Genomic DNA, 26,152 nt, shown 5'->3' with positions numbered 1-26,152 from the left:
CCCTGTCCCAGCTCTGCTGACCCTGCGACCAACCAACCAACCTTCCCTTCCTCTTCTGCCAAATGCTCGTTGGTTCTGCTCTGCAGCCTTGTAGGGCAGGGTGCACTTGGAAACCTTCAGCGTGAACAATTGCTTTATTTGAGTTAGTAAACAGATACACTGAATCACAAGGTGATCGGAATTTTTTTTTGTTGGTTTTCTTTTTTTGGGTTTTTTGGATTTTTTTTTGTTTTTTTTTTATATATATATATTTTTTGTATTTGTCAGAATGGGATACTCCACAACTGTCTCACCAATTCAGTGCCAGTATACATGCTCTAGTGGACTTTTGGACTCTCGGCTACAACTGTACAAGTGCACACAAGTAAATCTACCCTGTTATCCTCCACCCACCGATCGAGGATCGAATTGCACATTTCTCTTAACCATGACAGGAGAAAGCAAACAGTGAAACAGAATCATGGGGGACCTTTCTCACTTTACTCCTTGTTTGCGGCGGTTTGTCCATACCATTCTAATTATCATGAAAGGGCGCTGCGTATGGAGAGATTGTCTCACTGGCTTCCTGGATCACTGAAAACCATCAGGGCTGAAATTTCATCCAAGTCTTTCGTGACGCCCAGCAAATATTCCTCTCATATTATTTTACACCTTGAGGGAATTTTGGTCTTTAGTTCAACACTCTTGCTCTGTTCCCAAATGGGGCGCTATTTAGGGGAATTTAAAGAGAAAGCTGAGAAGAATAAACATTTACTGAGTTCTCTTGGCATTCCGTCTCTGAAAAACCACAGTATAAACTATTCATGCTGCTTCTTACATCTGTCAAATCAAAAATTAAAACCCATAAAAGTGTAACACTGAAAATATGGCATTAAAAAGGATAAAGGTGGCCTTTGTAAAAATAACAAGAAAAAGTATATTAGCCAATAAAATATTCTAACTCTTCATTTAAAAGTGCATCCTGGGTAGGCTAGAGATGACTCTGAAGCATTGTGACTCCAGTTGAATCCCTTTTCCCCACCAAAACGTGAATAGTATAGGTCCAAAACCGTATAATGCAAATCACAATTCTTAGTGTAGCAGCAAAACCACAGCAGTTTTTGAAAAGACAAATTTTTTTTTTTAAATCCATATCATCTTTCAGTCTCACATTTCTGAGCCTTGAAGACAGAGAGGGGAAAGTACCTACATTGGTCCTTGTGGTTTATTGGTGCTTTTTTTGTTTTTGTTTTGTCTTGTTTTAAACCATGGGCAAAATCCCTAAGTTCTTCTGGGGATGAGAAGAGGTGGCAGCAGCAGGAATGCTGAGCGGGCTTGGTGGGTCCAAGATGTGCTGGCTCTTTTGGGCCAGAGGCCACCGTGGGAGGGCAGCTTCCTCCTAGACGCTTAATGACAGGAAGCTGCTTTATTTGCTTGAGTTTCAGCCAGAGGGGTGGTGAGCTGACCAGCTGGTGTCATTTGGTGGAGTGACATGGTTTGCTCTGCTCCCTTTCTCCATGCAAGGTACCCTGTGAGTGAGTATTCCTGAAAAACAGAAGAGAAGGAGCCAGTCAGAATACACTGGAACTGAACCACCCCTAACAAATGAGAGCATAGGCATGAGTAAGGCAACAGACATTCAGTTCATTCCTTCTGAGCTAAGAAGGGTGCTGAGAACTAAGTAAGCATGACTTGTTCCATGAACCTCTTTCCCAGGACTGCCCCAAGACCGATAGAAGTCAGTGCCACCAACTTCACCTGACTGACTGAGTTAACTTTAAAACTAAGTCTCTTTCGGAATACTCTAATACTATACAATTCACACCTCTCAACCAATGGTCATGAGCCTCCTTTCAAGTCAATGCTTGTAGCTCTCCACCTTATTTCACTCCTGGGAATTGAGGTTTTCAGATTGATCCTAGGTCTCCTAATACTGAGCAGAGCCATGATTAGGGCTCTGCAGCTCCAAAATTCAGCCCTTCCTACTAAGCAAATGACCTCACTCTGGGGTGTTTATTGTAAAGCAATGAGGCCAAGAGATCAGCTTTATAGCAAATGAAGTAATAACCTACATGGAGACACACCTTTTAAGAGGCTTCTCAAAGAGATGGAGTGATGTCCCCAGTGGTGGGAATGAATGAATCAAATTTCAGATGCCAAATTCACTCAACCAATTCACCCATGCCTCTCTTTTTCTAGCTCTTCCCCTGGGGAGATGAGCCATTCACATCTTTTACAAAACCAAACTAGGCAGGCTAGAGTTGGAAGAAAATAACCTATCTGAAGCCTTTTTGAAAATATGATGACACATCTTTGCAGGACTCTTCCATCCTCAACCGTGGACTGAAATCTGACTTGCTTAGGAAAGTCTACCCCAGCACAGAAATTGTTCCCTTGCTTTTCCTTCTTATTAGCTTATTTCAATGTCAGTCAGACACACTTAGCTGGTGATCAGTTTAAAACTAAAGCAGTTCATTTTGCTTGACTATTGTGGCTGGGATTATAACTATGTATTAGATGGGGTTTCATAGATTAGATGCTGGATTACTTCAGAGGTCATCCAGTTCAACCCCATCATTTTACAGATGAGGAGACTGAGTCAATCAATGTTAAGTGACTTGCCAAAGGTAACACAGAGCAAGTGGTAGAAGTGAGCTCAGGTTTTCTTCTACCTTCAAGTACAATACTCTTTCCAATTGTATCATGTTGTCTCATTTGTTGGCCGTGTCAAATCAAAGAGTATTTATTTAAGAAAGATAAATAGCCCTTCTCAGCAATGCAAGGATATAAGACAACTCCAAAAGATTCATGGTGGAAAACGCTGTCTACATCCAGAGAAAGAACTATGGAGTCTGAATACAGATGAAAGCACACTATTTGCTCTTTTTTGTTGTTACTTTGTTTTGTTTCTTGTTTCTCATGGTTCCTCCCATGGATTCTAATTTTTCTTTACAACATGACTAATGTGAAAATATGTTTAGTAGGAATGTATATGCAGAGCCTATGTCAGTTTGCACACTGTCTTGGGGAGGAGGAATGAGGGGAAGAAAATTTAAAACTCAAAAGCTTATGGAAGTGAATGATGAAAACTAAAAATAAATAAGTTAATTTTTAAAAAAGAAAGTAAGATAGGGAAAAAAAGAAGGAAGCAGGGGAGGGAAAGAAGGAAGGAAGAAGCAAGTCCTCTTCTACTCATCTATACAACAATGAACATTTTTTCTGTTTACAAATGAGGAAATCAAAAATGTGCCCAGCTAAAGTTTTGCTAAGATGAAGTGGAGGCAGAAGGCTCCTAAAAATCTTTACAACTGTGGAGAATGTTGTTAGAACTAACAAAAACTCCATTGTGGTTGTAACAAGAAATTAGAATGAATTTAAGAGAGTAAAAAAATAGTCCATAGGAGAGGGACTAAGTTTAAGTGCATCCTTTGTACAATGCCTCTTCAATGACTAATGTTAACAAGAGTGGTATGAATATGGGCTCCTGGTACTTGCTAATAGCAATTTTGGAAATCTAAAATGTGCAAGTGGTAGGAAATGCCAGAGTTACCGAAGTAATATTAAATCACCAGCACTTGTACGATTATGTTGTATATTTAATCGCCAAATTAAAAATGTAAAACACCACAAATATGCAACAGTATTGGAGTTAACCAGACACGAAAACTTTTTATCTTGTATTTGTCAGAATGGGATACTCCACAATTGTCTCACCAATTCAGTGTCGTGGTTAGCTCTAAAAATGTAGATACTCTACCACGTTGTACAGCCATATCACTTTCCATTTAATTTCTAATGTTTTTATTAAAAGGAGAGGATGGGGGGGAAAGGGCTGCAAAGAAAAAGAGAGAATTGGAAAAGCAAGAGGAATTGAGTCATGCGGTTGGGTCATTTCCCTTCACAGAGCTGTGAGTCTGACAAGCACTGTACGGAAGCTTCTATGTTAATGACAGACAATTATGTATTCCTTGACAAAGTTTGCCTATAAAAATCATTCTTCATTGGGGTACAGGAAAGTAATAGAATATAGTTGTTCAGTAAGAAATGATGAATATGAAGGATTTGGAGAAACCTGGGGACACTTGTAGAAACCAGTGCAGAGTGAAAAGAGTCTCATCAGGAACACAATTTCCACAATGACCACAATAGGTAAAAGAAAGACAACTGTTAAAGTCTTCAGAAGTCTGATCAATACAGTGACCAATCATAACTTTAGATTACTCATGATGAAGCATGCTTCTCACGTCTTGACTAGAGGCACTGAATGGGATATACATTTTCTGATTTGGCCAATATGTTCATCTGTTTACTTGATTACACTTACTTGTTTCAAAGGAGGTGGCAATAGGGGAAGAGGGTGAGTTAATGAATTGTGACAGAGATTTAAATAAAAGAAAGGAAAGAGTATCAATTTTTCAAAACACACAAAGGGCAAAAAGAAATTTGGAAAGAATCACAGAAACTGGGCAATTTTTTTTTTACTAACTTGTTAAACACTTTAAAAACCATATTACAGAAGTTTATTTTCTTCTATCCAATGCTCTTTTTGTTCCTCTTTCTATATTTCAATTTTTGTGTTTGTTGATTGAGTTCATAATAAAAAAAGAAAATGTAACATTAAATTGAATCACCCTTCAAGGGAGCCAATATTGGAATCTGGCAGAATACAAGCCGATATACTTTGTACTTACATATTTTTGTTTCTGGTGCATCACCATCCCACATTCCTAAGTAGAATGTAAACTTCTTGAGGGCAGGGACTTGATAATGTGTCTGTAACTCCAGAATCTAGTATAGTGTGTTGCACTTAGTATATGCTTAATGTTTATTGAATTGAACTTAATTGAATCTAATTAAGAATAAAAAGTATCTTTTAACACACATCTCCTTTCTGGAACTTGCAGACTGAGAGCCTTATAGCTCTATAACCCCAACCTTTCTAGGCTTCAGTTTCCCCTCTGCAAAATAGGGATAATAATACATTCCCACCTTACTTGATAGACCTATTATGATAATCACATAAGATAATACATGTGATAAAGCTTTCTAACAGCATATAAAAATGATCTGTGATTTCATAAGTGTGGAAATTTAGTAGATAAGTTCCAGGGTGTTACCTGAGGTACATGGGATTTGAGTGACACACCTAGGGTCCCAAAGCCAGTGTCAGAGGTAGGATTTGCCGCAGAACTGAATGCATGTAAATTGTTGTTCTAATGACTATGATGATAACCACAACAAAAGAGGCAAAGAAGCAGGAAGAGGAGGAAGAAGAGGAGGAGAACTTAGATCTAAGGCTTTCAAACTCAAACCTTAGGGCTAATTACTTATGGAATGATTCAGATGTTTCTAAGTGCTACTATTTTGGATTATTTTCTTAATGATGCTGCAGTTTCTTTTTCAGTGTTCTGAGATTCATGTTTATATATTTTTTTCCTCTCTCTGCGTCTCTCTGTCTCTCTCTGAGTCTCTGTGTCTTTGTCTCTCTGTCTCTGTCTCTCTGTCTCTCCCTCCCCACCCCCCAACCCCCACCCCCGAGGAAGAATATGTCAAGTAAGTTCCTGAATGTTCAAATTCACCTTTTGGACAGACATTAAACATGGAAAGCATCAGCCTACTAGAAGAGAAAAAATCATGGCATTTATAAATGACTGCAAAATAATGAAAGCCATTTTGGAACCCTAACTATAGCATTCGCCGTCACAAATGCTATAATAATCATGATTATTCTCTGGTATCTATTATTGTCTGGTAAATAATATGTGTTTTCCCCGAAAGTTGCAAAGGGTGCAGCTGCACCATACCGTCTATTTTTGCAGCCTCAACTCCTGCTGCTCTGAAAGCTTCCTCACACACAGCTTATTTTAAGTGAATAGCAGAGCAGACAATTTGGGCTGTGTTTCCTTCATCCTGGCCACACGTTTCCTCTGTCAGGGACAACCCCAGGGGCCAGATGGTGGCAGCAGAACTCCCTTTCTGTAGCTGCCATTTTTGGGGATGGGAATGAAGCCAAGCTCACTTCAGCCTTCTGAGGCTCTGTTTGGCTGAGGTCAGATCCCTTCTTGATGATAAGCAGGGCTGCTGTTACCGAACAGATTGTCTGTGCGGTGTAAATGAAGAAAGACCACATCCCCATGGCATCTGGAAGTATACCTATTTGGAAAGCATGGAAGTCAGGGAAAGGGTTGTGGAATGTCTGGGCTGGAAGGGACCCCGGAGATCAAATAATTCTTACCCCTCACTTTCCAGATTTAGAAACAGGACAGAGAGGATTTGTAACCTGCCCAGCCAGTTAGTAGGAGAACTGAGACTTGAACTCAGGTCTCTTGATTTCTGCTCTTTGTTCGCTGTTCTTTGCGCTATATTGCGTTGCTTTTAAGAATGTATTGAAGGCAAGAGATTTCTGATTTGCAGTTTGCTGCTATTATGTCTTTGTAGCATGACCTTATAAGAAAGACTGACCAAGATACCGCAGTTTCCCCATCTGTGTCAATGGAAAATTGTTCCATGAAAAAAGTAAGCAATATCTTTGAGATCTTTGGGTGAAAGTGACATATTGCATGCAAAGTGAATACAAACATCAAGCAGCTGGGTATTAACTCCATATAGAGGTCTAATTCTAAGTGCCTAAGCAAAAATTTCAAAAGAGTCTCATACCACTTAATTGACTGCTAGCTATAAGTGTATCTCTCACAGAGGGGTCCCCCCTTTTCCTTGAGATTGTTTGGGTAAACCTAAAGACTTCTAGACATATATTCTGGGCATCATTTAAATGTTGGGATGCCTGGTACCGTAGCTCATACATATCATTTATAAAACCCTTTTCAAATTCAAAAAAACTAAATGTTGATTATTATTATAATTACGAGCATTTCTACTGTTTTATCTCATTCTAAGAGGAACCATGGCACAGTGAAGAGAGATCCAGTCTTGGCATAAGAAGATCTAGATTCAAGTATCTCCTCAGACATATACTCATTTTGTGACCCTGGTTGAGTCACAGAACTTCTCACTGCCACAGGCAATTCTTTTTTTTTTTTTAAGGCAATTGGGGTTAAGTGACTTTCCCAGGGTCACACAGCTAGTAAGTGTCAAGTATTTGGTCTGGAGGCCGGATTTGAACTCAGGTCCTCCCGACTTCAGGGTTGGTGCTCTATCCACTGTGCCACCTAGCTGCCCCCATGCTACAAGCAATTCTTTAAGACTATAAATTGAGATTGGTAGCTAAATTACATTGGAAAATGGAGTTTCCTGACTTAGAATTCCTCACACCACTGAAATCACAGGTCAGGACCAAATGTCTCATATTAAGATAATTTATGACATTTCAACGCAACATCGCTAATAATAATCCAGCCAAACCTGCTTTCAGAATGATGATGTATAGTTTGCCACAAAACTTAACCACTTTTTATGGACTGTGGAATCAAAAATTCATTTTCAGGTGAAACAATTGTAGGGAAAGTATACTGTGAGAAACAGGTTATTGGGGAGGTGGTTCAGCATCTCCTCTTCATTTGCATCCCTTTTTCACTTTCAAGAAACTGTTGTAGAGGAGGGATGACTCTTTATCTTTGATAGCATAATAGAAATGGGTTACATTGTACAATGAAGCTAGAATCTCTTCAATATGAGTATGTCTATGCCTTCTCATCCTCTCTGATGCCTGTCTGTGTGTCCTCCTAGAAATCCTCCATAGGAGGGAGGTACCCCCCAATGTGCAGAGGTCTTCTTTTAGGTTTCCTGGTATTATGTGGGTTCAGAACAATATTCTGGCTGTCCACCTGTCAAACTCTTTCACATTCTTTATATGACCAGCCCATTTCTTTTGCTGGCAATATATCCCTTTGATGACATTTTTTAATGCTACTTCAGGCATGCAGTCTGTCATTGTTAAGATGCTGTAATCTATTTCCACCCACCATGCATCTTTCCATTGCCCTCTGGGCAACCCCTATTTTGATTCCTCAGAGATTCTGGCAGCCCATGATTTGTAGCCATGCAGCCTCACCAGAAGAATACAAGTGTTGGAATGATGGGATTTTCTTTTAGGAAGAAGCTTGGGATCTCTGGAAGTGCTGCACAGTTTCTCAAACGCAATCCAGCCTGCTCTCCTCCTCCTATTCAATTCTAGGTCCACCTCATTGTGCATCTGCAGTATTTGTCCAAGATTTAGGTATCCATGGAAGAGCTCTATGGGCTGTCCAACCAACTGTATAGCACTGTCTGGAAAACAGACATTCTTCATCCACTTTGTTTTTCCAGTGTGGATAAAAAGAATGACCTCTTTTGAGTGATTACGGATCTCATTTTGGAGACGATGCTATTCCCATGCTCCAGAAGCTTCAATGGCTCCCAATTGATTCGAGGATAAGATACCAACTACTGTGGCATTTAAAGACCTTCTCAATCTGGATTCAACCTGTCTTTCCTGACAGATTTCACCTTACTCCCCTTCACATATTTTTATATTTGAGCTACACTGGCTTACTCTCTGTTCCCTATATATAACATTCTAACTTCTTGAATCTATGTGTCTGGGTAGTCTATCTCCCATGCTTGGAATGTTTTCCATCCTCAGTTCTGCCTCTTAAAATCACCATCTCACTTTAAGGCTCACCTCAAGAGTCTGCATACGGAGTTTCCTGAAACCCCCAATTATTACTGCTTTCCCTTCCCAACAGAATTACTTTTTATTACTACAGGTATGTTTTATATTTATCTGTGTACCTGTTGCTACCCAACCCCTAATCTCACCCAGCAGAATATAGGCTCCTTAAGGGCAAGGGCTACCTTTGTTTTTATCTTTAACACCTAGCACAGTGCCTAACATGTTGAAGAAGTTTAATAAATATTTGTTGAATTGAATTAAACTGCAGTGTTCTGGGGCTTGATGAGATCAGCACATTGCTATCCATAGATAGGAATGTCTGGAAGGCCTCACCGTCTCTAGAGAATCTTTATTCCATTTGAATGCTATACTGGAAATTTAACACACCACTAGCAAACACATTTTCTGAAATCTATCAAAAAACATGCATGATGTTAACATGTTTGTGGGAGACCCCGTGTTGAAAAGGTTGCATTTAGTTCTACAAAAACAAATTTTTTTATAGTCAGTAAACAATAAGCACAGTGAAATCCATATTACACTTTTCAGTCACTTAAAATGTAAGCTCCTTGAGGACAGGGACTGTTTTGTCTTTTTTTTTTTTTGTATCCCCAGAGCTTAGCATAGTGTCTGGCACATAGTAAGTGCTTAATCAATGTTATTGACTGACTTACATGACTGTAAATATGTGCTCTGTTGTATAATGGTTACTTGCAAAAGCCTACCTGTTCCCTTTTCATATTTTCATCAAGGTTGCCCATGAGATGTAAGGAAAGACTTTGTAGAGTTGGACAGCTAGGTTAGAAGTTAATAATATTCTCTTGATCCTCTTGTTTTGAGAGCAGGATTATCATGATTTTTTCCCCCCTAATCACTTGATGTCTTCCCTTCTTTCAGATATTGCAAGAATTGATCCCTCAACATGCTCAAAATTGTGTCATCACACAGTTCTCTTCAATATATATTTGGTCTGATCCAGCTGATCCTCACATTTTTGTTTTCTTTAGTGTAATTTCCATTTCCCCATATAAAATATCGGGAGCTTTGATGACAAAATGTGGTAGTTTCACATTCATTGATGCAAAAGGGTTTTTTTTTTTGAGAAATCTTGACAGATTTTTTTCTATTTTTTTATCTGCTTGTTATCCTACTTTCATTCTCATTCTTAAATGACCTAATTGAGTCTCTCACCAAGTTTTCCATATAATCACCCCCAACCCAGTCACTTCTCACTGCTTTATGAAGTGATGTTGATTATAATCTTCTACCATGTTCCTCCATGTACTTTTGTAAACAAGTTTATATTCTAAATCTATTTTGCCCTTGGCTCTTCACTTAGCAAGGAGACCAAGTGCTGCTGGATGTGGTGAGTTTTAGTTGTTTATTTTTTTCAGCCTGCTTTTAGTGAAGTTATAAAGAACAAAAATATGACCAACTTTTTATTACTTTAAAAAAAGAGTTGATAAGAACATATTACTGTCCTTGCCTCAGCTGGTTGTCTCCCAAAGAACCTTGGAGTTACAGCTAAATGTTAACCAATGAAATAAAACTAGAAAGAAAAAAAAAGTATTTCAATCGCTGAAAAAAATTTCCTTAATAAAGTTTAAATCACTGGTCCATCTCCTTCAGGAAGCCTCCCTCTGATCATTTTTTCCATTCTTCAACCTGTCAGCACAATTGTGATTTACCCTTCCCTTCAAAGAACTTTGGTAATTTTCTCTCATAGTCCAATCCTACTCCTGCCTGGTACCAATACCTTGGGGCCATGGTGAGAAGTGATTGGAAAAGCTTCCCCACACGGGAAGCAGAGTGTCATCCTGTTTCCACCTCCAGTCTCTACCAAGAGGGAAACTGAGCCACAAGGGCTAATTTTATTATGCTAGTGTCCCTCACTGCTAGTTAAAGATCTTCAGTAATGCCTGGACAGTGACCTTTCAAGTGGCCTTGAAAAGCAGAGGGAAGATGGAAGTTTCTCACGAATGGTCAGTAAGGGGACAGAACAATGGGACAGACAAATTAGATATGGATCTAAAACCACCTCATGGTCTTTTGCCTGGATTTCTTTTTTTCTATTCAGTATAAGAAAAGAAACATGAGCAGGATCTGTGACGAGGATCAGCCCAGGATCATTTACCAATTTGTCAGGCTATGGTCAAGGAACCTCAAGAAATAGAAAAGTCACAGAGGAGTCTGCAGAATGGCAGCAAGAAGATGATGTCTGTTTACCCAAGGATGCTGGGAGTCCTATGCTTTTCCAGTACACTGCCCAGATAGACTTAAGAGCCTCAATTGGCACTGACACCAGCATGACAAACTTTTCTTTTAATCTGTAGGATGTTTTGTTGTTGTTGGGGATAGGGAAGATGGTTGGTTTTGTTTATTTGTTTGATCCAGACTTGTGATTTCATTGGGATAGGGAACTCTAGGCAAGCAAACACCCTCCTCCAATGCAGATCAGCAATTATTCTGTAACTTATAGCCTCAAAGAGTTGCCTGGAGCACTAAGAGTATCTTACCCAAGGTCACACAACCAGCATTTGTCAAACACACAACTTGAATACTGAGTTTTCCTAATGCCAAGGGTAGCTTTCTATCCACTATACCATACCTGGATTATCTCATCTTGTTAACTCACAGTGTAAGTTTCTTTAGGGCAGAGATCATCTACCCTATAGTCTTTAATATGGACTCCCCTTCCTCCAAAGTCTACACTACAGTGTCCCCCCAACCATGGTACTCAATAAATACTTGTTGACTTGTTGACTGAGGTCTTCATTCAAATACCTTGAGTCTATGGTGAGAAGAGATTGAAAAAGCTTCAGATCAGCGATATCATTAACTTGAGCAGTCCCAACCATCAGTTAACATGTTTAAATCAAGCCATTAAGTTTTGATTATACCAGTGCTGTTTATCTGGGACAATCAGGAGTCTCATGGGGAACTAAACTCCTCTCAGGCAGCCACAGTTGATTTCCCAGATCACAAGGGTATAGCTCAAGCAGTCAGTGAATAGAAGCCGTCTGTGCAGCCTGATAAAACTCCCAAATGAGATGCCTGATAATAGTCTCAGCAAGAAGCTCTTCTTTAAAAGAGCTGAGATTTATAAAGACTTGCCATGAAATAATTTTTTCTCTTGCTGATTAATAAATTATTTTAAGTAGTCTATATCAGTATGAAAAAAACATTTTGGGGGGGGTGAGTATGAAGTAAAGTAAAAGAAATGAAATTTTCTTCTAAATTGGTTAATGAAAGTAAATGAAAAACATCACTTTTGATTTTCAATGGGTCTATGGCTGGAAACAGAACACAAAGTCAGGGCAGGGGCAAGGGAGATGGAGGGCAAAGGTCAGCTTCATTCCGGCTTTCAGGCTGCATTTTGATCTGAGTTCTACATGATCATTGGTGGCCTATCCAAAAAGATAAGTAAGACAAACCTAAAAATTATTTCCAATAACAAATATTGTATTACATCTAAACTAATTATGGCTGCTCCTTCCTTCCTTCTTGCCTTTCCTTCCCTTTCTCCTTTCTTTTTTCCTTCCTCCTCTGACTCTCTTTTTCCCTTCTTTCCTCCTTTCCTTCTTTCCTCTCACCCTCTATTTTCCTTCCTTCCTTCTTTCCTTTCTTTCTTCCTTCTTCCTCCCCACACTTTTTCCCTTTCCTCCTTTCCTTCTTTCCTCTCACCCTCTATTTTCCTTCCTTCCTTCTTTCCTTTCTTACTTCTTTCCACCCTCTCATTTTTCTTCCTTCCTTCCTTCCTTCTCTTCCTGACAGTCTCCCCTTTTAGAAAGTTTTCTAATTCAACTCTTGGGTCAAAGACTACCACCATACAAAAATCTGTACTGAACAAATTATATGTTTAATCTTCTGCCATTATTGGTTTAGGTGGCAGAAAAAGGTCACATTTATTCATTCATTCCACAAACATTTATTGAGTCCCTACAATGTACATGGAGCTGTATTTATTCTTATAAGGATGAGCTACAGTTTATTATTGCCACTAATGGGGAATTCTAAATTCTTTCTTTCCCTTTGCCTACAACTTTTCTTCCGCACTTACAGAATCATAGGCTTCAGAACTACAAAGGACCTGAAACATCATCTTCTTCAATTTTGTTATTTTATAGGTGTTACAACTGATGGCCACAGAGATTGTCTGAGACTTGCCCAAAACCATGCACCTAGGAAAGAAGTAAAACTAGGATTCGAACCCATTTTCTAGCTGCAAATCCAGTTTTCTTCCCATACATTACATTGCCTAATATTTAGTCCAACTGAGCTACTTCTGTCTTCTCCCCAAAAGTTGTAGCAATCTCAGAATAAAGAGCTGATGGACTACGCCTTCTGGACAACGCTAATTACTAAATGTTGGTGGCAAGGCCAATTCACAAATAGGGGGAAATAAAGTACTAACGGTTCATATGATTATTCTTTCATCACAAAGGAACTTCACAGGATTGTTGTGAAGAAAGTACTTTCTAAAACTTTAAGTGATGTATCAATACGATTTTATTATTGTTATTTGAAGATTAGATTAGAACACTAGTTTTCTGGCTCCCAGCTCCATGAATTATCTGATATCTAGATTCCCTCAAAGTGCTGCTTCTTATGTCAGACCATTCCAGATCCCCCAGTTATCTCCCTCTTGGCATTGCTTTATATCTTCTCACTACTTAATATATACTTTTAAATTTATTTCTTTACATAAATACTGTATTCAATCCTCTGCTCCTTAAAGGAAGAGATTGTTTTTGTCTTTGAGTACCTAGCCTCTAGCATAGTGCCTTGCATGTAGTAGGAGCTTAATAGTTTTTTCTTGAATTGAATTACCTACATTATTTTCTTTTTCCAATGTTCGTATAAGGTAGATAGAAGAAGATATGAATATTTCCACTTTACCCAGAAAGATAAGAAGGCCTAAGTTGATTTGCATGACTTATTAACTATCATAAAGAGGGAAAGCTGGACTTAAACTGGTTTTCCTCTGCTCTTTCTACCAAGAAACTGCCTTTCTGAACTGTCATTTTGGATAACTCAGGTCCTCATTCAAATACCTTGGGCCTTTGGTGAGAAAGGATTGAAAAAGCTTTAGATCAGATATATCATTGACTTGGTTAGTCCCAACCATCAGCTGTGTTTAAATTGAGCCATTAATTAAATCAAGTCAGAAGTAATTTTGTGTTAAGTTTGAGTCATTGGGGGTTTTTGATGTTGTTTGGACTTCAAAACCCTAGGAAGACAAAAGATTTTGATCCTAAATCTGCAAAGGAAATGAGAAATGTGGCATGTATTTTTTTTTTTTTTTGGTCCAATCAGCCCTGTCATTTTTCAGAGGCACAAGTAAAACTGGTATTTTTATATAAGGAATGTATAATGAATGGTGAAAATACAGGTCTGATCTTTTCCAGGAACAAGTTAGCAAAGTACTTTGGTCTCATGTTCCATCCTACTGAGAAAGGCAGATGGGCATTCTACGTTCTGAGAATTTCCTAATAGTTACAGTTGCTCAAAAGTGAAATAGCCCCCCCAAATGTAGTGCTCATTCAGTAGTGGAGGACTTCAAGCAGAGTTTAGAAGATCATTTATTGGGAATATCCTCAGGTATAGACTGGTCTGAATTAGTGGTGGCAATTCAAATAAAAATAAGGACCACTAATCAACACATAAAGATCCCTATGGGGTACATATGGGACATAGAAAACCACATATTAGAGTTATCTATGTTTTATGGTATTTTTTTTTATTTTGTAAAATATTTCCCAATGACATTTTAATCTGGTTAGGGCAGTACTTAGGAAGTGTTGTGTGCCACCTCTTTGAGGCCTCTAGTCTAGGTGACACCTGAGAATCTATAAATCTAATCTAACCTGTGCCACACACAGAATGCCCTGTAACTCATCTTTTTACCCGTACAAAGGATTCCATGATTCTGCCACCTGTGAAATAGTAAGCTCTACCCTCTACCTACTTTCTAAGTATGTTAGGAGAATTAGTGAAATAGTTTAAGGTGTATTCCTAACCCTCGACCATTCTTCCTCAATGTGCCAGAGACAAAATAATGAGATGGATGGAGCATGTGTATGACCCAGTAAAACAATTTTTAAACTCTCGGGAATACAGGCATCTCAAGAGAAGCCTATTGAAGCACACATGAAAGCTTCAGAAACTAGGCGTCTCTAGGGTTGCATGAAATGAAAAGCAGCTTCTAAAAAGTTAATGCAGCTTCCAAAATTACCTTGTTCACTCAAGTACAACCTTAAGTCTTAAGAGAATCTGGATCAGTGACTACATGACTCTTGACTACCTCCAATAATGTCACGCCAACCCAGGATTTGACTCTAGGTGTCTGTTTTAAAGATGGACAATTTGGGTACCGCTGTGGTCCGATCCCCTGGATATGCATCAATCTTCTCATTCCTGAATGGTCCTCTCCTATTAGAAATGACTGTGGTGGTGTACGCATTTGGCCCTTCCCCAAGACGATCTTTGTGCCAGCAGACCCAGCCTGGCTCGGCATTCTCCCAGCGGGGGAAAGCTTAGGGGAGCTGTGGGAGCCTGAAGCTGACGTGAGTGTGGGAGAAGGTTTAAAGCTGCTTTTCAGACAAATGTTGCACCTGTTTCTGTGGCAGTCTGGTGCTGGGCCAGGCCTTGGCCTCTAATGAGTGGTTAGAAAGTTCTGCACAGCCCTCCAGGTCCCATGCTGTGTCATTGAGTGCCCCCAGGCCCACTCACAGGCATAAAGGAAAAGAACTTTCTCCCACGTCGTGACTCTGATTATACAACTTATTTAAAACATAGCATGTGGTAACTTTCCTCTCTTGTATCCCAGTGAAAAAACTCCACAATGTTTTGAGTTGACCATTGACAATTAGCCTTTCTATCAAATGCCCCGATAAGTGTCAGCGGTGCCAATCTCACCCTACTCCTACCTCTTCTACACACGGCTGACAGAACAATGGTCCTCCATTACAAATTGCAACATGCTGACGCTTTGCCCCATTAAGCAAAAGGTATGTTTTAAGCGGCCACATGACAGGTACTGAGGTAGGCTATTTGAATACAAAAACAAAAAGGAATCAGCCGCTACCCTCAAGCAACTTAAATTCTCAAATACATCTAGTGTATAAAATACAAACTCTGATCTCCTAACTGTACATCAACATATTTTTCATCACTGAGCTGACAAGGACCAGATTCTGCTCCCAAGAGGCAAATCTGAGACCCATCCCCAAACACTAGATCTCTCAGATTTTAAAGGCAGCTAGGTAGCATAGTCGATAGAGAGTCTGGACCAGGAGTCAGGAATACCTGAGCTCAAATCCTGCCTCTGATGCTTATTAGCAGTGTGACCTTGGTCAAGTCATTGGACCTCTCAGTTTCCTCTTCTATAATATGAGATGAGGAGGCTTAGACTTGCTCTAAGGTCTCTACTACCTCTAAACCAATAATCCTCTCCCCCTTCCTGTCCACTAATCCATGCTCCCCATTGCTTTTAAAATCTAACTCAAACCTTCCTCAAGAAGTCTTGCAGAATTAATCATGCAAATAGTCATCCCCTCAGCCCTTAGATACTATCTGTGCTTAGATTAAAACCTGGAAGGGACCAGCTAGATTCATTTACATCTATTGATATATTGCTTTATAAACAGATTGTTTTTTTAGTTGCTTCAGTTATGTTCTTAGCTAAAATGCAAGCTGTCTTTTTTTTCCTTGTCATGTGTCCTCTGACAATGTGTACATGGTTTGTATGGAATTCAATTTAACCCTAAAAGTATTTCTTGAATATCCTCCAGGTGCTAGACAGTGTACTATATATACATTTAAAATACAAATTTATTATATTATTATAAGATATAAATTAAAAAAAATAAAATCATTGACAGTTTTAAGGAACTCACATGCCACTTGGGGAAGGAGGCATGTATATAGATAAATAAATATAAAGTCATTAGAGTGAGGGAAAGCATTAACAATTGGCAAAATGAGTAAAGGCCCCTCTTGAAGGAGGTGGTACTAAAGCTAAGCCTTAAAGCCAGTCAGTCAATATACATTTATTAAGCGTATAATATGTACCGGGCACCATGCTAAGCGCCTAAGAAGGAGCTAGGGATTCTAAATAAATATAGTTAACTTGTTAAATGTATTTTATTGATTTTCCCAGAGGATCAAATGAAGGCCACGAAGACCCAGCTGTGAATGTTGTCTTTATTTTCTACCTAGTGTATTTTTCTTTACAGACCTCCTAAAACCCCCCCCCAAAAGTATAAATGGGATCTTTATTCTCATTGTGATTAGCCAAATCTGAATTTCACACTCTCATAGAATAAATTAATCAACCAACAAGCATCTATTTGACTATATGCTGAGGATCACAGATCTATAACTGGAACAGACCTTCGAGGTCACCCGTCCAATTATATAGGTAAGTAAATCGAGGCCCAGAGGGTCCGAGTCACTTGTCCAAGGTCACAGAGGTACAAAATGACAGAGCTTGTGATCCCAAGTTCACTGCATCTTGCAAGTGTTTTCCTGACTGCGAAAGTTTTAGTTCTGGAATTAATCTAGGGAGCATTCCAAACCTAAGCATTGTTGGGGGGTTGTTATTACTCCTTTTGTGTAAGTGAAGAAGTGAGATAGAATGACTGTCTCTCAGGCAGTGAGGAAGTAATAGAACCAGAATTAGAATTCCAAACCATTGCCGCTTAATCTTCATTTCCTGGACAAAGCAACCCTCCCTCTCCACCCACCCTCTCCACCCCCAAAATGTTTGAGCATAGTTTTTCTATCATTATTTGATATATAATGTTGATCAAACCTCAAAGCATAGGAAAACAGCAATTTTGTCTCACGTTTAGGATTCCATAGTATTAAATGGGAGGGACGGTGGAACCTGGATGTATTTTTGGTTTGGCAAATGGCTCAAACTATTTTTCAAACATTTTGGGTTTGGCAAAAACCAAAATGCATTTTGCCAAGCACTTTGGCCTTAATTTTTAAACCCATGTGTATTTTAAGAGAAATTTAATCTATATGTTTCTGACTCATTTACACTTAACTCATCAAAATGCTGTTTGGTAAGAGCTATTAGATGTCCAAGAAACTTTATGAGCCCTTTTCCTAAGCTGTTTTACTCCTCATCCTGACCAGAAAGTTGTATTTTGCCAGTCATAAAATAGCTCGAACCCCAGAGGCCTGAGATCAGTTTGAAATTTATAACCTCCAAGTTTAAGTGGATACTGAGCTTGGCAATAATCCGTCTCCCCCCACCCCCCCATCTTCCTATGAAGGCTACAAATAACAGTCAGGTTTTCAATGATAACAGTATGACAAAGACCAGCTCCCCAGATGACAGTGTGTGATAAAAGACCTGGTCTATGTAACCAAAAAACTATAAAAACCTGCCAAGGAGGGACAACATAAGCCATTTCACAACCAGGTACAGGTGAATTCCTAACTTATATTCCAAAGAAAAGTCCTAAGTGTCAATTAGAATGAGAAGAAGGAAGAAGGAGTTTCCATAAGAATTTGTAAAATTTTTACATTTTCATTTTTTTTTTTACTTTTTGAGGAGCTGGTGGAAAAAAGAAAAAAAAAACTTTTATCAGAGACAACTCTGTGGTATGACAATTTCTACAAAAATTGTTAATGAATTAGATGTGCCAAAAACAGCACTTGAGTTTAAACCAAAAGCACATGGAATCCATGCATGCATATATGCATGTCATGGTGATCTCATCGCATATCATCTGTAATAATGTTCAGATGCCACTAGATTACAGTATTCTAGTGGGAGAGGGTTTTTTTGGACAAGGTACTTTAAAATAGCAGCTTCAGTGGTTCATAGGAGCTTATAAATATTTAAAATATAAGCATCGAACAAATCATAATGACAAAGTTTTACATTTGACTGCATATGCACCAAATATCTTGCAACTGCTCTAAATAGAGGTTTAAAATATCAAAAGAGTATGTTCATGGGACGCAGAACTTTGCAGAGGAACTTAAACCTGATAATTCTTGCCCTCACAACATCCAATCTGCACAATTTTTAAAGTGTGTATGTAGGTTTCCACAGAGGAAGATTATATTACGCGGCCCAAATTTTCAACACAAGAGTCAAAGGCTGAAATACAGCTTCCCCCCAACCCCAACTTTCTTTCAACAAATGCAATTCTGCCACTTGGCTTCTCGATAATTTCTTATTGTAGGTCGGCTCAAATTTAAGACAGTTACATTTTAGAAAGACTTGGAGAACGAAGCCAGCTGCAAGGAGGATATCATTACAAATTGAGACACATGTTGTACAGGAATACCATTCATTTTAAAGACCAAAAACATGTCTGGAGGAAATACAGTCATGCAAATGAGCTAGAGATACATTTTTTTACACTACATTTCCAGAGTTCCAGGTCAACGTTTTACATCATATGTGCCTATAGAGTTCTCCTTTCTGCCTGCTTCTTCAACATTTTTGGCCTCATGTTTCTATTTCCCTTTCACTCAAGACAAAACACAGCTTGCTATCAAAAGAAAACAGCAAGCCAGAGGTTGGGAAGGAGTGAGGAGGAAGCCAAACCTGGCACAGAGGAGGATGGAGATTCCTGAACTGACTGGATAGGAAAGCAGCTTGGGAAATGCAGCAGTTTTCACTGGCCTGAGCCCTGATCTCATGACTGCCCAGGGAGCCATTCTGGCCTTTCTCGGATGCCTGCTGACGATGTGCATTGGGGCAAAGGAGCTAACTTGTTGGAAGTGTATCTTTGATCTCTGCTGCTATGATGAACCACTCCAGAACGGCTGAGCCTAAAGATGGTGAGGGAGAACTTTGCTCATTTTCCACTGATGATAGCTTAGAGCATTTAGGAACAGTTATGAAATGTGGAAAGTCATTCCTACAGCCATCATGAGCTTTCTTGGCTCTGATTTATCTCAGTGAAGATCTTGCAACTGACCCTTGAAATCATTTGGGTATGTTTACTCTTCTTCCTGATTGCCTCCAATTTGCAATCATAAAATCAATTTCCACCCCGCCCTGCAACTGGTTGTTTTTCAGAATTCTGTGGGACTGTACAAATTTTCAGAGATTTTATACTTAGTTGGTGCTTAGCGATTTGAGTCTGAGATGGTATCTACTACAGATTTCCCTTTAGAATAAGCTCAGCTTGAGGTTAATAATGGGGGTGGGGGAAGCATTTATCCTTTTAAGGTATTTCCTTTCAATTCCCCTGAAATATAATTAGTTTTTGAGCCAATCTTTCCCTGCCCCGCCTCATCCTCCAAACCGCCCCCCCCCCAAAGAAAAACCTCTCAACATTAAATAGTTCATATGTGTGGAGGGTATATGTGACTTAAATAGTCTTCTAAAAATTATATGTGTTGTGTTTAAAATAGCAACCAAGGGGCACAAACTCCATGCTGGGAATATTAAAAGAAAAAAGTACATGACTCTCTTCATTCCTTTTGGCACACCCTTTCTGACATGATGTTCTGGAAAAGGCTGAGTGTTTGGGCTGGGTCTCCATGAAGTAAATATTCCAGACTGTACAGTATTGTTTGTCTGCAAACTTGTGTGCCCCGTGGTATGGTCTGTCTGAGAGGCTAGGCCTTAAATGACTGGACCTTGACCAGTCAGAAAGCTGCTTCTGCCTAGGTACCACTAGGAGCAATTTGTTAGCAGCCAATCAGGGAACTCGTTTCTAGGAATTCTACAATCAAAGGCTTATAACCTTTATTTCCTCCCTTGTTTCCTTCCTCCCTCCTTCCCTTCGGTCCTCCCTCCCTCCATCCCTACCTCTGTCCCTTCTTTCCTTCCTCCTCCCATCCTTTCCTCCTTCCTTCATCCTCTTCCTCCCTTCCTTCCTTTCTTCCTCCTTCCCTCCCTCCCTTCTGTCCTTCCTCCCTCCTTGTCTCCCTTCCCTCTATCCTTCCTTCCTGCCAGCTTCCCCTCAGTATAAGGAAGCATGTTCTATAACAAAAATACATACAAGTTGTTGTTTTGTTTGAGGGGGTGGGGCAGGGAGAGTCACAGAAGGATATATCAGTTCATTTTTTCCCCAAAATGTTGGTTTGCTGCCATATAGTTATTCTAGTTCTTATTGCTTTGACAGAAAACATTAAATTGCCTTCTTCGTAGAGAGCAATTTTTTAAGGATTGCCTACCCTTATTTCCCCACTACCATCCCAGGATGGTACTAGCACTTCCCTATAATCTGGGAAAGATTACACATTTTAGAAATTTAATGTGTTTCTGCTCTTTCCTTCCTTTTCTTCTTTCTTGGAAACTTGAAGAAAGATCTAAGTTTGTCTCTTTGCATTCTATCACTTGGACAAACTTCCACTGGGGAAAAACAGCTTTCTTTTTTTTAATACCATGTAAGACTTAGAATAGTGGATTAGATCTGTTGCTGCTCTTTTCAGGATAGAACCCTGGGAAACATACTGGAATCTTTTCAATTGAGATAATTAACTTCCCCAGGGCAAAGAGCAAATTCCAAATTCTGATGTAGCTAAATAAAGAATTCATCGTTTAGCTCACCTGTCCCTGGTAGGACAAGGTATAAAATTGGAATGCCCTGTTCACCTTTTGGAGAAAAAAAAAAGGAAGAAAATATGTCAATACTTTGTCTTTCTATTTTGTGTGATCTGGTTACATGTACCACTAAAACCTGACTGAAATATTATGTGAAAGCCAGATGTTTCACAGCCTCGAAGTTGTTTGCCTTAAACCACCTCTCATAATCCTGCCAACGTATAGCATGTGAATACAGCCAACATAAGGCAGGCTAATTTTAGAAAGCCCTGAATGACAAACCTAAGACAATGAGTGCAAACAAAATCTCCTGGTAATCACTATATGTGTCTAAGGATAATGCTCACACAGTGGCTTTTTCCACTGAATATTTGAGTTACATCAACTTAGACTTGACCAACCACATATACCCTGACCAGAGGCAAAACTTGAAAATCAGGAAATCAGGCTGCTAATTAGCATTTCCAATAACAAATTAATTGGGACCTTAAATAATCTCATCTGGCCTGGTGCCCCAATAGCTCATACTTGAACTGGTTTCCTTTTCTTGCTCTGTTTTTTCTTCCTTTGTTTTTGGAAGGAGGCATTCAGAATAGCTTTCTGAATATGGAGTTTGACTTCAGAAACTTCACCACAGGCAAAGCCAGCACTTTTCTGTCAAACTATTCTGTGGAAGAGTTTAAATTGACAAGAAGTTACATGCTACAACCACATGTTTGGTTTCCCTAATGAGGAGAAATCCCTGTCACAAAACAGTCATTTCAGTTAGTGAGATTCCATGACCTGACTAATAATTAAACTCCCAGGGACCAAACCTGCAGCCACCGCCTCCAGCCTTCCCAGAGAAAAACCAAAGGGGCCAAACTCTTGGGACAGCAGTCTCCAGAGTTCTAAAGAATAAAGGCTGCATAGCTTGATTCTAGAAAGAAAAAAAAACAATCAGGAAAAGAGAAAGGGCCAGTTTTCATTTGATTTTTAAATTGTACAGGAACACTCTGAACTGCTGTTCCCAAGAATGAAAAGTTGCATGAGTTGTTTTTGTTGAATCAGTTCTGGGCCTATCGGCCTCTCTCTAGGAGTGGAAAATATGAGAGTGATGAAGTTACTCATGCTCTAAATTTTTTCCACTGATTCGAAAAAAAAATTAAATCAGAATGTTTCATTTCTTTGGAAAATGGGGGGTAGCGGTGGTGGTGGTAGGGGTAGGGTGCTTTTGAATAGCAGCAAACATTTGCATATGGCAACTCTGAACTCCTAGTTACACAAAGGGCAAATATAAACTTTGGGGATTCAGAAAATGTACAAAAGCAAATAGTTCCCCTAAACCACCCTTGGGCAAAGACAAATAAAAGGATATTCCCTTTATAAATAGAATTCTTTGTGGACAGGACACTTGGAAAAATGTTTATGTGTTTTGTCTCTTCATCTGGGGGAAGGTTTCCCCCTCATTCTACAGGAGATACAGCACTGATGTTTTGATCATCAAAGGTTTAAGGATAAGGGATGGTCCACAAATTGTGCTTTTATCTTCATCTGAGTTTAATTCGTCCTACAGCTGCAGGGAATCATATATGTGCACTCATGTCACTTGTAATCCTATCAGCCTACAATATACAAAAGAATATATGAAGTCATGCACATAGGGACAGAATTACTTCTGACTGGAATTCCCAGAAAGCCTTCTGTATAACACCAATAGTCTCGCAGTAAGATAAGGTTATTTTGTTAGGTGATTACGTTATTGATTTCAAACTACAGCCCTTTGATTCTGTTCAAGATAATAAGAAAAAAAATGCATTATGGAAAATGGTTGACCTGAAAGGGAAAGAGACTGAAGAAATATTTCTGATACTAGTAGCAGATGGTTTCACACAGTTCTAAAAGTGCCAATAAGAGGAGTCTGCCAAGAAGATGCTGACATCCCTCAGTTGCACCTTTCTGACCACATCCCTGAATGCTTTGACCTTTATCATCTACCAGTCCAATGTTGGCCAGCTGGTCACAAAAGTCTCAAAGTCCTTTATTTAGGACTTAGCATTCCTACTTGGGAAATCCCAGGATCCCAGAGCTGGGGCTTAATATCAGACACCATCTAATCCAACCCTTTCATTTTATAGATGAGACCCAAGGTGGTTAAGTGACTTGTTTAGGGTCACACAGGTAGAAAGTATAGAAGTAGATTCGAACCCAAGACCCTTGACTCCAAAGCCAATGTTCTTTCCATTATATGACACTGCCTCCTAATAATGTGGAACAATAATGAATATGGCTTTAAAGTGTTTATAGGCAAAAAAAAAGATAGCAGTGTTTGTATGTGCATATGTGTGTAAGTGTAAGCACATGTGTGCTTATGTGTATGCGTGTGGATATAGATATATACAGGGGGGTGAGCACAAGAAGAGGTGAGGCTCTAGAAATGAATTATAGCAAGTTGAGGTTACATTGTGTGGTTGACATGAAGCTACAATGGAAAACAGAAAACACGATTTTGTGAAATTATCTTGTTCTCACTATTTTGCTAATCACTAGATTTGTTGTTAAGCCACTAAGCTAGGGGCAGCAAATATGTGTTCCTGACCTTCCAGGCCTGGATGGGGGATGAGGGGAAGCAAGGGCATAGTATATGAGAACCACCATAAAGGATCCCCCCCCACACACACACACTTAAAAGCCATAGGAAATTGAGTTATAATTTCTTTGGAAATGGATTGAAGGAGGCTTTCTGTTTTCTCTAATGCCTCTAAGTCTCCATTTGCCAGGCCTTGGACCCACTCTTGACTAAGAAACCAGACTATTCCCAACAACGTGGGAATGACTCTTCATAGCTGCCACCCCATGACTGAAAATTACAGAGGTCCCTTTCTCCTCTGTATTAATGGCCCCTTGCGAATAAGTGACCTAGTAATGCTATACGTGGCTTGGCCGCCTCTGCTCTCAGTTTTGGAAGGATAACTGTTGTGATGCTCATTTGAGAGAGTAAACCTTTTCTACACTCTAAAAACGGGGTTAAAATGTTACATACCCCAATGCTTTCTCTCTGCTTTCTTAAAGTGCTTACTTATGTTGTTGTTTTGGGAGTTTGAGCGCAGATTCTCACCGCCTGCTACTAATGCTCACCAAATCCCAAGATCACAGATCCAAGCCCCTCCTTTTATAGTTGAGGAGACTGATACCCAGGGAGACAAAGGGATTTGCTCAGAGTCACCCAGTTAGTAAGCAGAAGAGCTGAGATTAGATTTCTTTCATGCGAAACTCTCTCAACTGAGAAGACCAAAGCAAGACTCTGGAGACCTGTCTTTGGAAAATTGGAGTTCTGTTTATGAAATCAGTAAGACAAGGTCCCTGCCTCAAACTTGAGTGAAGAAGGTGGCCAGTCCTTATTTAGCCTGAGGACTTTTTCCCCCAGAACAACAGGAGCGAATGAAAAAGATTTTCACCTAGTGGGAATTTGCTTTATTTTCTTCCTGATTCTAGGGATCTCCTTTCCTAGGACCCATCTCCTTTCTTGACTTTTACTTAAAAGTTGCTTAGGGTTCATGAACATAGGATCATAGATTTAGAGCTCAATCTCAAAGGTCATCAAGCCCAATTCCCTGATTTTCCAGGTGAGGAAACCGAGGCCCAGAAAAGTTAAGTGACCTGTCCAAAGTCACACACCTAATAAGTGTCAGAGTTGGGATTTAAATCCAATTCCTCTGACTCCAGAGTGACTTCACTTTATATTACCATGCTGCTTCTTACAGCTTAACAGAGCCAGGAAGGATTCCCAGCAAGGATGGGCTATGACAATATAGGGAGGTACCCTTTTCTCACTTCAAGTGTACTATCAGTTACAGAGATGAACTCTGAGACGTGAATTACCATCCTATTATACTATGCTTCATCCTCTCTGCCTCCCACCCCCCCATCTCAATAGCAGGGGGCAGGACAGAAAGCTGTGCAGTCTTGAAGGACCACCCTGGCTTTCCCAGGCTTCTCCCAATAAAGCCAAGTGGGGAGTGAGACCTTTTACCCCTTCTCCCCCTGAGATTCAGGACAGCAAGCATTTTCCCCAGCTGCCTGCCTGGCAACTGTCCGCAGCTCTGGGCAACAGAGCTTGTTCTTAGCTCATCTCTTGGACACTGCCGACGATCTTTGCAAATAGAATACAATGACTCTAACGGAAACTTGATGGCTTGGGAAAGTTCTAGCCAGTGGTGTGACTGGTACCAGAATATGGCCAAGATGGGTGGGTCACTGGCTAGTTAGATGACTCTTCATAGCTGCCACCCCATGACTGAAAATTACAGAGGTCCCTCACTAAACTTTCATCCTTCCCTACAAAATCATCCCACCCTGCAACGACTGGAGAACACAGATTATACAAGACAAGGACAAAATATAAATATAAATATAAACATAACTGTGACATCCCACTTTCCTCCCCCATCCCTATTCTTTCCTCCTTTGTTTTTGTTTTTTGTTTTTCTTTGTTGGATCTTGGCTACTGACACCTAGATCTCCGCCTCTGCTTTTGTCTCACCACATAGTCAAGTCTATGCACACCTGCAAACAGATAGGAGAGGCCTCTGGCTCATGACTGAGACAGGCCACGTGGACCTACAAACCTTTTACTTATTTTGATTTCGAATTCGGAGGCACCTCCTTTTCAATGGCGGTTCCAGGTCCTCTGGCCCGGTGCTGAGCATTGGCGTTGAAATCATACACGGTGCAATGGCAGTCTTTTCTGCGGGTTTTGGCACAGGCTGGATCACGCAGCCTGTCTTGGGTAGCATCCGCAGAGCGTACGCGTGGTCCTCGTCTGCAGGGTTATTAAGGTTGGGGTCTGTCTTATCGCCCACCGTGAGGGCCTCTTCCCCCATCAGCTTTTTGCCGGCCTCTCCATCCATGTGGAGGTTGGAAGCACAGTTGTTCTCCTTGACGGATTCCAATTCACTCACTGCGGGCTCCTCTGGCTGCTGTGACTTCTTCTGGGAGGGTGGCAGGGGAGGAGGAGGAGGAGGAGGAGGAGGAGGAGGAGGAGGAGGAGGAGG

At 40.0% G+C, this 26,152-nt stretch overlaps 1 protein-coding gene across 1 annotated transcript in view; it reads right to left on the bottom strand.

Moving 5' to 3' along the window:
- Positions 1-1,448: 1,448 nt before the first annotated feature.
- The window catches only part of SOBP (sine oculis binding protein homolog), a 226,321-nt gene continuing 201,617 nt past the window's right edge, over positions 1,449-26,152 (bottom strand). Inside the window, exons 7-8 of the mRNA XM_027856556.1 lie at positions 25,727-26,152; positions 1,449-1,524 (exon numbers count right to left, since the gene is read on the bottom strand). The exon at positions 25,727-26,152 is cut by the window's right edge and continues 1 nt beyond it. Of these exons, the coding sequence (XP_027712357.1) occupies positions 25,730-26,152 (423 nt within the window). The 3' untranslated portion in view covers positions 1,449-1,524; positions 25,727-25,729. The remainder of the gene's footprint in view (positions 1,525-25,726) is intronic.

Source organism: Vombatus ursinus, unplaced genomic scaffold (assembly GCF_900497805.2).
Source record: "Vombatus ursinus unplaced genomic scaffold, bare-nosed wombat genome assembly UNPS02000582.1, whole genome shotgun sequence".
Taxonomy (NCBI): domain Eukaryota; kingdom Metazoa; phylum Chordata; class Mammalia; order Diprotodontia; family Vombatidae; genus Vombatus; species Vombatus ursinus.
The sequence above is the reverse complement of the archived record's forward strand: the minus strand, read 5'-3'. Positions and strand labels throughout refer to the sequence as shown.